Consider the following 17,940-nt stretch of genomic DNA (forward strand, 5'->3'; position numbering starts at 1 on the left):
GCGTGTCCTCCGAGGTCAGGGGTAAAGGAGGAAGAGCCCGGGCTAAACCTCGCCCCGGAGCATCATGGTAGATGTAGTTTTTCTCGCCAGCACAGAAAGGCGCTAACTCTCCCCGGTTTTGCTCGGTAAGTAGCATATCTTCTGTGCAAGTCATTCAAACATGGTGTCCCCTGTCACAGATGCAGCTTAAATATCTGTGAAAGAAGCCGTTGGGGGGAAGGACCAGAGCAAGACAGGCACATCAAGGGGAAAGGAAAGGGTTAATAGTTGTTACGCATGCGTACAGAAGGCCTAGTGGGTGGGCGGGACGGAAGACGACTCCCGGGAGCTGTGTTTTCCCCGGAAGTGCCTTCCCTTCTCCCGGGTTCGCGCGGACGCGGTTTTCTTACCTCATTTGTCCTCGCCCCTCCCCGTCCCTCTACGCGTTTTGGTTCCTGGTTGGTGCTTCCTGGTCGCAGCCGCGGCAGTGAGTATGTGTGTGACGGACCCCGAGCCGTCTGCGGCCGGGGGACCCCTGCCCGCCCTCCGCCTCGCCCGCTGGGCTGTGGAACTAGCGCGTGTCCCCTCGCCGGCCTCTGCGTCCCCACTGTGTCCCTTACTCGTGGCGGGGCTCGGCTCCTGGCCTCTCAGTCGAGCTCTGCTCCACGCGACTCCGCGGACCGGCTGGGCTTCTCCCTGCCCCTCCAACGCCTGAGGCCGTGGTTCAAAAATGGCTGGGCGCCCATGGCCTCGGTGAGGAGTGGCGTTTCTGCCTATTTTACCTCCACCCCCACCCCCCCACCCCGAGGTTCCCCTGTCTTTTAGGAAAGCCGGTCAGTCATTTAAACGCGAAGAGGGCTCGGCCTTTGAGGACCGAACAGTCCTGGGCCAAATCCAGCGTCAGCAGTCAGAAGCAGCAGCTGCAGCTGTGTGCACAGAAAAATTTCGGGAGATGGGCCCCTTCCCCCACGTAAAACAAGGAGACTTGGACTGTGTTCGCTGATTCCCTTTATCTTTCACATCGTAGCCGGCAGTTAACTTCAAGAGTTGCAGATGTAGTGGGAAAACTGGCTGTCTGGAGAGTCAGCAGGCCTGCGTTCTAGCCGGGGCTCCACCACCAACTCGCGCTGGTGACTCCAGAAATCTTCTCTTTAGGCTGTATTTACCTTGATTTCAGATTACGGGGTTGAATTAGGAGGTCTTTTATGCGCAATGAATAAATAAGCTTCTCAGAGCCCATTTCTCAGTGTATAAAATGAGTGTTCAATTTAATGATTTTCAGGTCCCTTCCAAAACTCTTGTGTTTTGAATTTTTCGGCTGTGTGTATATTTCAGACGGTATTGTGCTTTGGGGATAATTCACTGTCGCTGTTTTCAAGAGAGCCTGAGTGAGGGTGGGGAATAAACTGAGGAAGAAGTGGAAGTGAGGATTGGACAATAACTTCAAGGATAAGATACTGTGTAATAACAGGAAAAAGGGCTGAGGGAAAGGTGAAGGAAGTGTTTTGAGATAGGATTAGTTAGTGTATAAAGACTTTATGTCAGGAACAGCTGGACTTGTCTGAATAAATTTAGCATTATTTTCTCTCACCAGCGTCTTGTATTCTGTCTGAATTTTTTTGTGACCGTTGTTTCCCACATTTGAATTCTCTGTCCCAGTTTGATTTACTTCAAATTGAAAGCCCCATTCGAAGAGTGGACAGAAATTTTAACGCTAGAGTCAGTAGTGTTTCAAATCTGTCACTATCAGGATAGCTCACTAAGTCAGAAATTTTAATTTGAAATTAAACTGTTAATCACTTATCACGTTCTAAAGAAAACTAGGCTTGATATCAAGCTGTGAATTTGATTTAAATTTCCTTGAGATGGATAACTATCTCATCAAAAAGAAGTATCTAGGCTAAAAGTTCTTTGAAGAGAAATAAGAGCACAAGGACTGAAATGACCAGTTGGTAGACTGTTAGAGCAGAAATGTTGTCTTTAAAGATTGTATAATAAAATCTGAAAGCTTAAATAAGCTTTAAGTTGTCTAGTTTAAAAAAAATCGGTGAATGAATACTGCTCTCACTTTTGAACAGCGAGAGCCTTTGCAGTTATTCTCTATAGCTGTTTTATAGTAAGCCATTTAAATTCTTCAGAGAAGTTTTATTCCCAAACTGATATTTTAAGTTCTTATATAAGAGCCATCTTTTTTGGTCATGGCATTGCTATAGCCTTTGTGTACCAACTTGGGAAGCTCTTGGATGGTAAACTGACAAATTGAAATGTATGCTTTTCTTTCCAATTAAAATGCCTCTTTTATAGTTTTTAAACTCCACGGAAATAAAATGGATATTTGTTAGGTAAATTTAGGTGTTAGAGCCACTGCAAATTTAGCTTTGAAGGAAGGTTTTTTTTTTTTTTAATCTTTATTCAAAATGAGGATTATTATTTTTTTAATCAGGGAAATGTGAATCAGTTTTAGCTGTGTTCTTAACCAGCTAAATAACTTTGGATAGGCGTCTTTATCTCTTTGGACCTCAGTTTCCTTATATGTAAATTGAGGAGGTTGATGAGATAATCTGAAAGGTCTCTTCCAGATTTAAAATTTTGTGACTCTCATAGGGACTTTATGTTATCTAATTAAATATGCTTGAGAATTGTGTACAATGATCAAAAGGCTGAGAAGTCCTTCTGAATCAAGACAGTTATATACATATGTATTTTTTTCATATTCATCCTTGGAGTATGAATTTAAAAAGTTAACTAAATGCGTCTGAATGTGATTAAAGTAGTAACATAAACCAAAACAGCCTCAGGCAGACCTTAACTCTGGCATACATAAGCTACATAAATAGAAGAGCCGGTTATGCTGAGCACAATTTTCAGTACAGAAGTGACAAAATCCTCTTAAAGGCCATAGGGGCTAAATTGTTAAATTCATTTTTCTACATTTCAGGGGAAGAGATAAACCCTTAGACCCAAGGAAGTCTGTTTTTATTTTATTTCTGTAGTTTATTTTTGGCATACATTCACAGGTGTGCCTATGGCTCTATTCTTAATCCCTTTCCTTTGGGATGGCTCCAAGAGTAGTACAAATTTGTAACTCTGTAATTTAGCTCTTTAATTTTTTTCTGTGCTGCACCGGAATTATGTTTTATCTTAAGTCCACACTGGATCCTCAAGATGGATCCAGTGAGGATTTGGAAGGAAGCATAATTCCTTTGACTTCTTTTAGAATTAATTTACCTATTAAATAAAAAGGAAAGGATTCATCTTTTATTTGTATTCCTCTGAAGCTAACATTTCAATATAAACTGATAAATGCTATGAGCATTACTTTTCAGACAGCCACATTCAACTTGTATGACAACAGCATAGCAACCTGAAGGACAGTGCAAGAAGGGAACAGGTATATTGTACCTTTTAGAAGGAAAAAAGGCATTAAAAGTTGGGTCTCCCCCCCTCCAGCTTTATTGAGATATAATTGACAACATTGTTTAAGGTGTACAACATGATGATTTGATATATGTATATATTGTGAAATGATTACCACATTAAGGTTAGTTAACACATCCATCACCTCACATCTTAACCTTTTTTGTGTGTGGTTAGAACATTTAAGGTTTACTCTCTTAGCAGATTTCATATATACAATATTGTTAACTCAGAACTTTTAATCATCTTTTTCCCCCCAGCTTTATTGAGATATAATTGACATATAACATTGTGTAAGTTTAAGGTGTACAACAAAAGTTGGTTTCTTTATGTCTGTAAAACAAGAAACTCCAGCATGCGTGTAGTACATTTTTGGCTCTTGTTCATTTGATTTTTGGAGTCAGCAGGTTGTATTACCAAAAGTACCCTGACATTTTGGGCAGACAATTGATAAACTAAGAAAACAACTAGTCTTTCTAAATTGTATCTGTATAACTAAAAGTAGAGTAGAAAGAATAAATTGTCATTTTTAATTGTTCTCTATACTGTGCCTGATTTTTTTTTTTAAACAAAAATGAGTTTTTTTCCAGCACTCTCATTTTGATCAGTTTTCCATTAGTACCTAATTGAAACATCTGTGTAGATTTTTGGTTGATGATATGAGAATCTTTGAAATAGTTGGAGACAGCTACGAAATTCATCTCATCATAATTTTCATATTTTAGACATAATTAGATTTATTAGTGCTTTAGAACAAATACCTGATGATATTATTCATTTATTTATTCATTTGTTAGTTCAGCAGACCTTTATAGAGGTCTTACTAAATGCCAGTTACTCTGCTTGGTTTTGGGGATCCATTGTTTAACAAAGCGCATATAGTTCCTGCCCTCCTGGGGTATGTGATTTGTGCTTGTGGGAAATTTACATTGCACTAGTAATTAGAAATGTGAATGTTTTGAAATGTAAAGTGCTGTGGAAACCTATAAAGGGTCGACAATTTGGTGGGTCAAGGAAAGCTTCCCCGAGGAAGTGATATTTAAACAGAGTTGAAGGATGAGCAGGATTTACTGTGCTCACAGTAGGAGTAAAGTGCTCCTAAAGCTGAGTTTTACCTCTATTTTAGGTCTTCAGTTAGTTTGTATTTCATACATATCTTTATAGGTACAGAAATAAACTAAGTTTATCAGCTATTTTTATGTATTCTTTTGGTCAAAGATCAGAAGGCCTGGAGATTATTTTTTTAATTGAGAAGACAAATATACACCAAAACACTAAATATGATAATTATGTCCTTTTGTGGATTTTAGTCATAATTGAAGTAATATTCCTGTGTGAGAATGTATACCAGAAAAGATGAGATACAGAACCAGAGCCAGGGAAAAGATGAAGAATGGGTGGAATAGTAGTGAGAATGACCTAAAATATTTTTGTGATTTTTAACATTGTGGAGAAAAAGTGATTGGTGTCTGAAACAGTGGATCTCAACCTGTTTTTCCTTTCTAACATACTTGTGAAATATAACATTTCCATTAATAACTGTAACTCAGTTTGTTGGCAGTAATTTTCATTTGGGAGGGGCTGGGCATTATTAGAGTGTGTCATAACAATTTAGAAAATCTTGAAAAATGGTACTACTCTAAGAGAAAAAGGTATTTTAATATGTCATTGAGAAAAATGATGGCCTTCACAGAAGTTAGCTCTAAGAGGTGATATCATTATGCACTAAACAGGCATGATCTGAGCTGTTAAAATATATTCTTTCTATGACTTTCTCTTTTACAGCATCAAGGTTACTGACTTTCCATGATGTTTGGTGGTTATGAGACCATAGAAGCATATGAAGATGACCTTTATCGTGAAGAGTCATCTAGTGAACTGAGTGTTGATAGTGAGGTGGAATTTCAGCTCTACAGCCAAGTTCATTATGCCCAAGATCTTGATAATGTCATCACAGAGGAAGAACATGAAGAGAAGAACTCTGGGAATTCTGAATCATTCAATAGTAAACCAAATCAGAAGAACTTAATTATCCTTTCAGATAGTGAGGTCATCCAGCTATCAGATGGGTCAGAGGTCATCACACTGTCTGATGAAGATAGTATTTATAAATGTAAAAGAAAGAATTTTAGAGTCCATGCAGAAGAAAAGACCCAAGGTCCTCCTGCTTTTCTTCATTCTAATGAGTTGACAGATAAGAAATGCAAGAGGGATATTGAGAAGACTAAACCTGGAGAGAGATCAGGTACAATCCAAGAGGTCATGATTATAGAGGTCAGTTCAAGTGAAGAGGAAGAGAGCACCATTTCAGAAAGCGATAATGTGGAAAGCTGGATGCTGCTGGGATGTGAAGTTGATGATAAAGATGACGATATCCTTCTCAATCTTGTGGGGTGTGAAAATTCTGTTAATGAAGGTTAGTATCATATTGGCCATTATGAAAAGTAGTATCATCTTTAATAAGGAAGACTGCTTTTCCTAAACAAAAGACCATTAGGGTCTGCTCCATTTAATTCCTCACCTTTTGGTCTTGTTTTTTGGCTTGTTTTTCATGAGACTCTTTTACCAGTGGCCACTTTAATGGTGGTCTGTCTGAACATCAGAAAAGTATGTCAGGATATCAAAGACACTCTGCTTCTGCTATAAGCAAATTCATAACTGCTTCTTCCTGTTTGGCTAGAGCCAGTTCTGGACCTGAAATCTTAGTTCCCCTCTCTCTCTGCTTGGTACCACAGGTGAGTACTCCATCCAACTCTGACATTGGCCCTATGCTCTTATTTGGCCAACTCTGTTGGTTCTGGCTCTTCCTAAGCGATTTGCTTACCCAGGAGGTAGCCATATAGCAAGCATGGGGAATGCCTGGTATACAGAAGATATGGAATTAGTATTAAGATTTTTAGGAACTCCATAATCAGTAATGTAGGAAACTATGAAGAGCTGTAAGTCTACAGTAGACTGTAGGAGAGAATGCAGATTCTTGAGAGCCACATAATCGAGAATTGAAATTTTGGTGTTAGTTTTGTCTCTGTCACATATAGTCATCTAGTATTGATGCTTATCCTTTTAAAAAGTCCCTTTTATTTTTCTCCCTTTATGCTTAATGTGTAGTCTCTTGCAATATTTTCTTAAATGATCTTTTATATCTTCCCTGTATGCTGTTGTTAAATTGGTAGTCTTGAAATGCCCTTTACTCAGTACTTTACTGCTGATCTAAAACCTTTAATGGCACCCACTTGTCCTCAAAAGAAAATGCTGATATTGAATATAGATCATGCTTTGGAGCCCCAGAGATCGACAAACTTTTTAAAGAGCCAGGTAGGAAATATTTTAGGTTTCCAAGCCATAGGATCGCCTAACTACTTAACTTTGCCCTTGTTGTAGGAAAGCAGCCATGATATCAGAAAAAATGAGATGGCTATTTCAACAGAATCTTATTTACAAAACAGGTGTCTGGCTCAGGCTGTAGTAGGCCAGCTCTGAGAATTTGACACCAAAAGGAAGAAAAGAAATAGGATAGTAGCTAGAACATAGAGCAGAATCAAGTAAAGTTTTGTCAGAATAAGAGAGAGTTGATAATATTTTTAGGTGGAAGGGGAAAATCTCTTGAAGGAGAGATTAAACCTGTTTGGTGGATTGGGGTAAGGGAGGCAAATAAGAGATGGGCTCAGGTATATTGTCTGAATTAGTCTTAAAAGGGAAGAGACATTTAATTGCTAAATTACCAAATATTTATAGAGGTGGAGGAGAAAGAATAAATTCAGATGGATTGAGGTAGATGAGGGAATATATGAGGATGTGTTTGATTTTCTTGGGAAAATGAAAGTGGAAGTGGGTCTGGAATTGGGCAGGGGATACTTAGAGGCTTAGAGTGTGGGAAAGATGTTTAGGTGCTATGGGGAATACTGTTAGGCAGTGGATCCCAATATGTTGAAGATGACAACTTCTTTAACTTCAAAAAAATTTGTGGACCCCCCGCCCCACATAACTATAGTTATATTTTTAGTATTTGTTAATTGAGAAAATGCATATTAGCAAAAAGCTATTCAGTACACTCATACATGACTTTGTATTTTATTAACCACAACATTGTCTACACATTTGAAAAATATTGTGTAAGGCCTGTCTGCAACATATATGGCCTTATATAAAGCATGCCTCTGGCTACCCATTGTGATAACTAATTCTCCAGCTCCCAGGAGTCCGAAGCTCATAGGTTGGAAATCATTGTGCTAACAAATCAACAATAAGAGAATAAAAGCCTTGCTTAAAAGTAGTATTCAATCAAAATTGAAACAATGTGAACTTGTAATGAACTCACTCTGAAGGATTTCATAACTTTTTCCAGTAATACCTGGGGCAGGGTGACAGAAACCAAAAGATCCAGGGTTAGGCAAAACATTATAGAATGTCAAAACAATCGTTTAGCCTATTCCTTCTCTAAATTGCCTTCCCGTAACATGACACCCAGCTTCATCAAATACTAATGTGTTCATGATGATCAGCGACTTTTCTTGAATTCAAGTTCTCTATGTCCACCGTGCCAAATATTTCCATTTGGGTATCTTATTATTTCACATATACATACTGAAAAGCTTGAAAAATTGAAAAGAAAGCTTATCTTTCCACAGAAAGAGGAGCAGGTTAACTGGATGGTGGCTCATAATGTAACTAGGGTTTCTCAGGGCAAAATGAAAGGGATTGATGAGGGATGGTGAGGACGGGGTTAAGGGTAGCTGAGCCATATGGAGATGAGGATTCTAGAGGAAAGAGAATGATGGACTTAGGTATGGCTTTTAGGAATGAAGAAAAAGTTGGTAATCAGGTATATAGAGAAATCTCTGGAAAACAATTTTAGTATTTTATGATATAGACAATAAGAAGCATGGCTGTTCTTGAACTGTGTTTTGGGGGATTATTTGTTTATTTTTTATTGAGATGAAATTAACACAAAATTAACCATTTTAAAGGTTCAATTTGGAGGCATTTAATACATTCACAATGTTGTAGAACCATTACCTATATCTGGTTCCAAAACATTTTCATCACATCCAAGGGAAACACCAAAATGTTTTCACCACATCCAAAAGAAACCCTGCACCGATTGAACAGTCACTCCTCATAACCTCCTGCCCCAGACTCTGACAAGCACAAGTCTGCTTTCTGTCTTTGGATTTACCTATTCTGGATATTTCATGTAAATAGAATCATCCAGTATGTGACCTTTTGTGTCTAGCTTCTTTCACTTAGCATAATGTTTTGGAGGCTTATGCATATTGTAGCATGTATCAGTACTTCATTCCTCTTTTAAGGCTGAACAATATTCTATTGTATACCTGCATTTTGTTTATCCATTTATCTGTTGATGGACATTTGTGTTTCTACCTTTTGGCTGTCATGAATAGTGCTACTCTGGACATTCATGTACAGGTATTTACTTGAATACTTGTTTTGGGTATTCTTTTGGGTATAAACTAGGAATAAGATTACTGGCATTTCTCTGTTTCACTTTTTGAGGAACTGCCAAACTTTTCCACAGTGGCCGCACCATTATACATCCCCATCAGTAATGTATGAGGGTTCCAATTAACTGCAGTGGTTTTTATGATTACTTGTCATGTTGCACATTTCTATTTGATATACTGGTAGACTCTTTGTTATTTCTTAGCAATATTGGTAAAAATATTTATTTAAGACCTAAGTAATTCCAAGTAATTCTTGATTCCAAACAGTCAGTGTATGTTCCTACTATCCATATTGAAATTTATCCCTACTCTGTGCTCCTTGATCTACTAATGCCATAATCCTATTTTTTTTTCTAGTTAATAGGCAATATATTCAGTACTGATGCCTATTTGAGTGTGTTGTTACTTTCTAATCATTATTATCCCAATCATAAATAGACGTGGGGGTAGATCTGGTTCAGTTTGTATAATAGTCTTTAGAGAAAAGATTTTTTCATGTCATTGGAAGTTTGTGGAAATTCTGGCATACTTTTGAAATGATGATGATTGTTAAACAGCAACAATAATGATTTTGTGTACTGCTCCCCCTCCTCCGCAAACCCCGCAAACTGTGGCATATTTGAAATATCAGTATAATAGAAGAGATTAGCAACTCCTTGAGGACAGGTCTTTTCCTCAGAAGCCTTCTTAATACTATTTAGAGTAATTATTTGCCATATATATTACTTTGTTTTTCATTAATTGCTAAATGATCAAACACTTATTGAGCATCTACTCTATGTAGAATACATAGAGGGGATTTAAAGTGGTAAAAGACGTAGTTTTAGCCTTAAGTGGCTTGGTGTTTCATTGAAGAGACAAAAAATAATAAGAAGCTTAAGTAATTAATGGAAGTCTCTTCTTAACCATTGGAGTTAAGTCTCTCAAAATCCTGGGGATAGATGTGGTTGAAAACTTAAAACTTTTTAAAAAATAGGATTAGTGAATTTGAGGTAGTACATGAAGATCTGAAGGACTATGTAAGTACATCCATATTTTCCATTGTTAAATTTGTAGTAGTGAGTGCAGCACCACTCTTGCTCTGTGGAAATATGAGGTTCTTTCGCACTACTTGAGTTTCAGTGAGATGCGTAAACGTTTGTTTTGCTTTAATACACAATTAGAATACACGATCAGGCAGATAATATACAACCAGGAGACATTTTTCCCTCTTTTTTTCTTCCTCTAAATGTTTAATACTTTTCTGATTTTATGATCTGAAGCTGTCGATTAGCTTCCTTGGGTTCCATGGGGGCCTTGGTGATGTAGCTAGCACTTAGGTAGTGTGCTCAGCCTAGCTTTCCTCAGTATATACAGCTTTATGATGAGGGCTCTGCTTATAATAAATCCATGCCAAAACACAGGGCTTCAGTACCTGTAACATATGACTCAGCCCTCGCTACTGATGGGTGTAGAAGTTTATTTCTAAAGTCTAGAAACAAACTTCATTTGCTTCACTTTCTTTACTCTTTCCTGACGCTTCTTTATGTAAATGATACCTGCTCTGTCATTTGTCTTCCTTTTAAAATTCTTACCCTTTACTTTCTTTAGTTTATTATCCCCAGTAGGAGTGGCTTGCAATTCTCATTTATTAGAAAGACAGATTTCTTGGTTGAAGAAAAGATGCACCAAAGGAAATCAGCATGTTTTTTAATTTGTGAGGGTGATCTCTAGTTTGGCAAGGATTATTGTATATGACAGCCAAATGATGGGAGTAAGTGCTATAGGAGTTATACATGAATAATCACCAACTTATCTTCCTGCAGAGGGAAGGGATATTATTAGCTCTCGGAGTAATTGTTAAATCTTTGTTAATTTTTAACTATGGAAATTTTATTATTATTATTTTTTTGTGGTACGCGGGCCTCTCACTGTGGCCTCTCCCGTTGCGGAGCACAGGCTCCGGACGCGCAGGCTCAGCGGCCATGGCTCACGGGCCCAACCGCTCTGCGGCATGTGGGATCTTCCCGGTCCAGGGCACGAACCCGTGTCCCTTGCATCGGCAGGCGGACTCTCAACCACTGCGCCACCAGGGAAGCCCATATGGAAATTTTAAAGTATACAAAACTGGAATGTCGTAATGGTCTCACTGTTCCATAAACCCGCTTCAACAATTATCAACTTATGACCAATCTTTTCTTATATGTAATTCCCTGTCCCTGTATTATTTTGAAGCAAATCACAGTCATCATGTCATTTCATTCATTTATTTATATACATATACATTCATTTCAATTTGTATTTCTAAAAGATAAGTCTTCTTTTTAAGAAACAATCATATTATTATCACACCTAAACAAATTACCAATAATTCTTTTATCATTAAATAACTAGCCTTCAGATTTCAGCCTTCAGATTTCCCTGATGAGCTCTTAATTTTTTTTCCTACAGTTTATTTGAATCAGATCTATTTATTGCAGTTGGGTGGTAACTTATGTCTTTTAATCTTAGGTTCCTCCTTTATCTTTCTTCTATGTGTTTTCTTTCTTCCTTATAATTTAATTGTTATACTAACTGGATTGTTTATCCTCTAGAATTCCCTGAGTTTGAATTTTGTGATATTGTTTAACATACTCCACTGTCCCCTGTATTTCCTATGAATTGGTAGTTAGATCTAGAAGCTTAATTAAATTCAGGTTTCTCTCCCTGTGATTGTGCTATCAGCTAGACACATAGATAGGTTCATTTGTTTCATTTTGCTTTTCATATGTTAATATTTAGTATTACCTTTTAAAAATTCAGTTTGTTTCATAATTATGTAAAATATTTAGAACGTTCCAAATTCAAATCAATAAGACAAGGTAAAAAATATTCAGAGACGTCTACCTTCTGTCCAGTCTTCATCCTGTTCCCACCCTTCCTCTTAGGGGTAACTGTTAAGAGAAAATTGATAGTTTGTCCTTACATTAAAAAATATATAAGCAAATCTGTATATATCTTCATATCCTCCCTCCCCCTTCTTGAAGTAAACAGTAGCTTATGATCTACACTTTGCTCTACCTTGTTTTTTTTCTCTTAACAGTATATCCTGGAGATCAGTTCATAATAGTATCTAAAGATACTTCTCATTTCTACGACTATAGACTATTTTTGTGTCTGCTACACTAATCTGAGCTGGACACATTAGGCATGTAACAAATACTTTTTGGAAGTGAATGAATAGTAATTTAAAATAGTTGATGAATAATATAATTGTTACAGTTTTAAAATGTATTTTAAATAAATGTATTATAGTCTAAGTCCACTTTCAGAAGCATGCTTTATACCTATACTTATACTCCTGGTCTTACCGTTTCTTTCTCATTTCTCTAATTTTGAAAGATTTAGATTTAGCAAAAAATTAAATAGGTTCAGATTTTAAAAGGAAAATACGTTTTAAAGAATGAAGAGTTCAGCATTTTTAAAAGTGGAAGAAACCTGTTAGTTCCTAGTGTATGTGACTGTTATGGTGTAGAACTTTACATTAATGTAGAACTCCTTCAATATGTACAGTTGGGTACATCATTCTTTTATAATAGTTTGTCAGCATTTGGCACATAGTGGGTACCTAGCAAATCTTGGGTGAATTTAATTGAAATTCTACCTTTTCGTATAGAATAGTGCTCTTTACATAGTACTACATGAGGTTGAAGTGAAATTATGGCTTTAGTAAAGTAAAATCATGAAGTAATTGATTGAAATTGAAGTATAATTATGGCTTTTAACGACTTAGTGCAGTAAGTCTTTTAACTGTTTTTGTGTCAAGTCCCTTTCACCCCTAAAAAATATGCACATAAAAGTTTTGGATACATTTTCAGAAGTTGAAGAACTCATCTAGAGGCAATTGCTGAATCCCTGGTATTTATAAGGCACTCAACCAAGACTTGATAACTAATTAAAATTTGAGTAGAGTGGGTTACCTACTTGAATTTCAGTTTTTCAAATACGTCCTATTTTATTTGATCTGGGTCTTTATATATGCCTGGATCAGTTTCTACCTTGCTTGGCTGATACCTACTCACCCCTCAAATCTTAGTTTAAAGTTTGTTTCTGAAATGAGGTAATGGACATAGGTTCTCAGTGGTGGCTACTAGGTCTTTTACAGCTCCCTACTTGACTACCTGTGACTTTGGGTAACTTAATTCCTTTATTGGGAAAATAATAAATTTTATTTCATTAAGGTTATAAGCTAAAATGAGACAATGGATAGACTAAGTTAATGTAATAGGAAAATATTTTGACAAAACAAACTACAGGATAAGTTCACTATCACTGTGGCAAGCATGGGCATATAGCTTCCACTTGGTGTTTTTAAATGAGAAGTTCTCAAGATTTTTTGGTGAACCCAAGTTGCTTTTGAACAACATGTCTCTAGTATGGCACTTTATTTGAATAAATTTTATTTAATTTGGTGACATTCTATGATCTACTAGTTAAAACCTAAATCTGAAGTCTTAAAATCAATCCAACAATTACTTACTGGATGCTTACAGTGTACAGACACTATACCGTTAAGGTGTTGGGATTCAAGAAGTGCTATGTAGTCCCTGCCTTTAGAAACCTTAAAGTGCATGACAATATGGAAAGTCCACTCTATTACCAGAGTTAAATACATTTCTACAAATACAAGAGATGTCCCAGCACATACATAATCATTTCCAGATGAATGTAATAGACTTTTTAAAAGAGATTATTACAGATAGGCAAAGTACAAGAGTGAATTGAAAAGTAACTCTTTGAACTCAGTCTTGAAGAATGGATAGGATTTAACGTCCAGGTTAAATGCAGGGAGGAAGAATAAAAGCTGAAAACCCTAAAACTATATGATACCGTTAATGTTTAATTAATGGCTTAATATGTGGCTGGGTATGATTAAACATTTTAATAGCATATCCTTTCAGAAACCGCCTCAGCCTAAATGAGAAAGGGTATTTATGTTCTGCATATGCTGTTGGAAGATTTCTTGGTTATTATTTTATTCCAGTATTTTCCACCTATTTCTTGCTCATATGTTTCCTTTTTTTTTTCCTTTAAAAAATTGGATATTTCATGCAACTTTATGGCAGATAGAAAAATTTTCTCAGATGGACCAGATGCTATATGTTAGTCAAAGGACATGACCGGCTGCTTAAAATGTGTGTTTTATGCAAGGCTGTTGAAAGTAGAGCATGTCTTGAAATATAACTTCGGCTCGTCATAGCTTGTGTTCTTTACCATCTTTTAACATAGAAAAAGAACACATTCTGTTAGTTTGGAAATATAAATAAATTAAACTTTCCTTTTAATGCTCTTCAAATCTTCAAGATGGTATATTTCCCCCCTTTCTGCATTCATCAGGTAACCAGTCAGTCATAGGTTCTTTTTTTTTTTTTAATAAATTTATTTATTTATATATATTTGGCTGCGTTGGGTCTTCGTTGCTGAGCTCTGGCTTTCCCTAGTTGCGGTGAGCGGGGGCTACTCTTTGTTGTGGTGTGCAGGCTTCGCCTTGTGGTGGATTCTCTTGTTGCAGAGCACGGGCTCTGGGCACGTGGGCTCTAGAGTGCAGGCTCAGTAGTTGTGGCGCATGGGCTTAGTTGCTCCATGGCACGTGGGATCTTCCCGGACCAGGGCTCGAACCCGTGTCCCCTGCATTGGCAGGCGGATTCTTAACCACTGCGCCACGAAGGAAGTCCAAGTTATAATTTCTTGAGAGATCTTATGGCCTAATAGGTCGTAAGAGTGAGTTGCTGTTTGACCTACTTCTTATGGATGTATAGTTTAATTTCTGCCTTATAATTGAAAAGTGGCCACATGCTAGAGTTCTGGTAACCGAGAGCACCAAAGAGCTCCCTCCCTGATGTTTTCAGCTTTTGTAAGCGTGCACTACACAATCCCTAAAGCTGCTTTTGAACTGTGTCTGTAGTTGTAGCATGTCACCTTACACTTTACTATTGTGAGGGCATCTTTTTATTTAATTTCTAATTAGCATAATGACTTGAGCTGTGTTATTCACTGTTCCATGGTGAAGTTGTCATAGGGAGAGAAGAAATAAAAATGTTCAATTTCAACTTTACTTGTGAATGGAGTGAAGTTTGACAGCCTTTTATGGCCATTGTTCAGCAGACTGAAAATCTCATTAGAAATCCCAGAAATGCAAAGGCAGCTTTGGGTTGGATTTTAATAACATTTTGGAATGTTGGTATTGTATGTCGCTAATTTTTGTGATTTCATTGTTGATCAGCAACTTAGCTATGCATTCTTCCAAAGTCAACTTATGACTTTTAGCCTAAATTCATTTACAGTAGCTTTTTTTTTCAACAGTAATAAGTACCTAGGGAGAGAATTAAATTTTACTTTTTTTTTGACGTTTCTCTTAGAAACTGATTTGATTTTCATATAAGATATACTAAATTTGTTGGAAATTGCATGTAAGATAATAGCATGCTATAAGAAAATAGCATGTTTATTGAACTAATGACTTAGTTTTGTTGCCATTAAAATATTAGACATCTTCAGGTCTGCCTTTTTGTTTGGTTTTGAAATGGAGAAGCATAAAATAAGATGGCAAGATTTTCATTCTTATCTAATTGTCATAGGAAGTTGAATCCTGATGTCTGGCTAAAGAGTGTTTAAATATAAAATTCTTATAGCTGTTTGCTATAAAAATAATCTGTTATATATAAAGATCACTTGTCTAAGAAGATAAGTATAATTTATAGATAGTATGGTCAGAAGGTAGAATTTGATATGAACTATATACAATTAGACTGTCAAACATTTTTCAAAAGAAGTACAGAAATGAGAACATTTACTTTTTTTCCCCTTCTAAGAGTAAAGCCTACTCAGAAAATTCATGACTCTTAAGTTGATCCTGTTTTTAAGACTTTGCTAAATTTGTATTTAATTTCAGGGTAATTTACTAATCTCTTGCTAATTTCCTCTTGGTTATTAACACTTAAGTAAAAGTGTTGACTTATTGCAAGTTTTTTAGCCAAAAGTTTTTAATCTCTTAAGCATTGTTTTGTTATAAATTAAAGTTATTGTCATGGTTAAGTTTTTGGCATTTTGAGTTACTTGCCAGATTATTGTTGATTCTGCTGATAATAAGGAAATGCATATTTTAATTGAGCATCCACCATGTGTAAGGTCACAGTTTCTTTTTAAATTATACAGATACACTTAAGATAATCTACAAGAATAGATATGACTTGTTTTTTAGTTTTTGAAACTTGATCTAACAGCATTAGTTCTGGATAGAGATGTAATTCTGGGGATAAAAATTATTTTTGTAATACATATTTGAATTCAGATATAAAGGCAGTCTAATAATGGGTTATTTAAAAGTGGATCTTGTCTGATGTGTGTACCTTTTATTTCTATGACATTTTTACATTAGAATTTCATAGTTATAGTTTTGAAAATTAGTTAACGGTGGACTTGAGAGCATCTGCTCTCCCCATCTTTTGCAAATATATTTTAAGGGAAGACAGCATAATTCTATAATGGGAAAAAAATTTTTACTCTTCCCTTCTGCTTTTGCCTAAATATATAGTCATCTTATAATTACCTCAAGATGAAAGAATGCTGTTTAGAGCTACTCATTGAGAGAAACTGTTTTGTTGGGAATCCCTTAAAGTGCGTAGGTCACTTCTGATTTTGCTTTGTAACTAGCGCCTGTTACAGAATTATCTACTCTAGGGAGGGAAAGCCCCAATTTCTAGAAGACTTTTCAATACTCTTTCTATATTTTTAGTTAATGAGAAACTCTAAAGATGTAGGAAACAGACTGGTTATGGCTGATAAGATTGTTAAAGTAAGTCAAAAATTAGGCTTTGAAAAGTCAGGTGAGAGGAATTCAGAATATAAATTCGCAAATTTAACTGAAGAAAGGTTTTATTTAAAGAAAAGGTGTGCAACCATATCAATCTTGTAACTCGTTGTATTGCACTAGCCATTTTTTAATGTTAGATGGTCTGATTTAAACAAAAATGAACTTTGTCAATGGTTTTATTTAGAAATAGAATTACTTTCTACTTTTAAGGAGGATTTTAATTGTCAATAAAATTTCATTGTTGAAAAATCACCTCACTCCCATATAATTAGTATTTTGTTCTTCATTCAATACCCTGTATCTAGTCCACCCCTTTTGGGTTTGCTTTAAAAACGATATAAATTTTGTGGGAGAATAAATACAACTTATGTATTGCTATAAATGTATTCTTATTTGAATCTAGTATGATTGGTTTTTACGTATATGAAATACTTCCCTAAAAACATAATATTCAACCTCAATGTTCTAGATAGGTGAGTTACTGGTAAAAAAATCCATCAAGTCTTAAGTTGTGGAATATTTGTATTGGTACTTAATACCATGACTGCTTTGGTTGTTGTATAAGTCCCTTTATTCTGTTTGAGATGTTCTAGTTTGGGAAATTTCTTTTATTATCAGATTTAACACATGAAATGTAATGGTTGTACCACAGATCATCTAATTTTCAACTTTTGGTTAGTTAAACTAACTTTGGTATATAGTTCTTTATGGTTAGTCAAAGAGGAGTTGTGTTCAGCTGTGTGATTTTGCAACCATTTAACAGCAGCAGCGAAGGGTCTCATCTCCGACTTCCTTTCACTAAATTTTTCAATTGCTTTTAACATTATTTAAGTATAGAAGGAGATAGAGTTGTAAAACAAATTTCTCATTTGCTGATTCTCAGTATTTAGCAGTGGGGATCCTTTTTCTTCCTTTAGCTATATCACACACATATGTATATTTTGATTTAAGGGGAAAAAATGTAATTTTCTTTATGTATGATGTGGATACAGTTATTGTTTATTATTTTTTAAAGTTAATAAAACTAATCTCAAAAGATCTTTAGTAGTATACCTGCAACCTCAGCAGTCCCTTTTTATCTATACAGATTTCCCTGCCTATTGTGGCCGTTTGCTCTAATTTAAATTTCCCATGGCTTTGGGTTGCAGACTTGGTTTTCTGCAAGAGTGCCCATGCTTACATGGTCATATATTCTGGGTGACTTTTCCACTTTTTCTTTTTTGTTATTTTGTTGATTGCTAAAGGGAAAGA

At 36.0% G+C, this 17,940-nt stretch overlaps 1 protein-coding gene across 1 annotated transcript in view; it reads left to right on the forward strand.

Moving 5' to 3' along the window:
- The first annotated feature begins 344 nt into the window (after positions 1–344).
- The window catches only part of ZCCHC7 (zinc finger CCHC-type containing 7), a 243,152-nt gene continuing 225,556 nt past the window's right edge, over positions 345–17,940 (forward strand). Inside the window, exons 1-2 of the mRNA XM_007456003.1 lie at positions 345–470; positions 5,182–5,812. Coding sequence (XP_007456065.1) covers positions 5,203–5,812 — 610 coding nt within the window. The 5' untranslated portion in view covers positions 345–470; positions 5,182–5,202. The remainder of the gene's footprint in view (positions 471–5,181; positions 5,813–17,940) is intronic.

The sequence above is a fragment of the Lipotes vexillifer genome, unplaced genomic scaffold (genome assembly GCF_000442215.2).
Source record: "Lipotes vexillifer unplaced genomic scaffold, Lipotes_vexillifer_v1.1 scaffold920, whole genome shotgun sequence".
Classification (NCBI taxonomy): domain Eukaryota; kingdom Metazoa; phylum Chordata; class Mammalia; order Artiodactyla; family Lipotidae; genus Lipotes; species Lipotes vexillifer.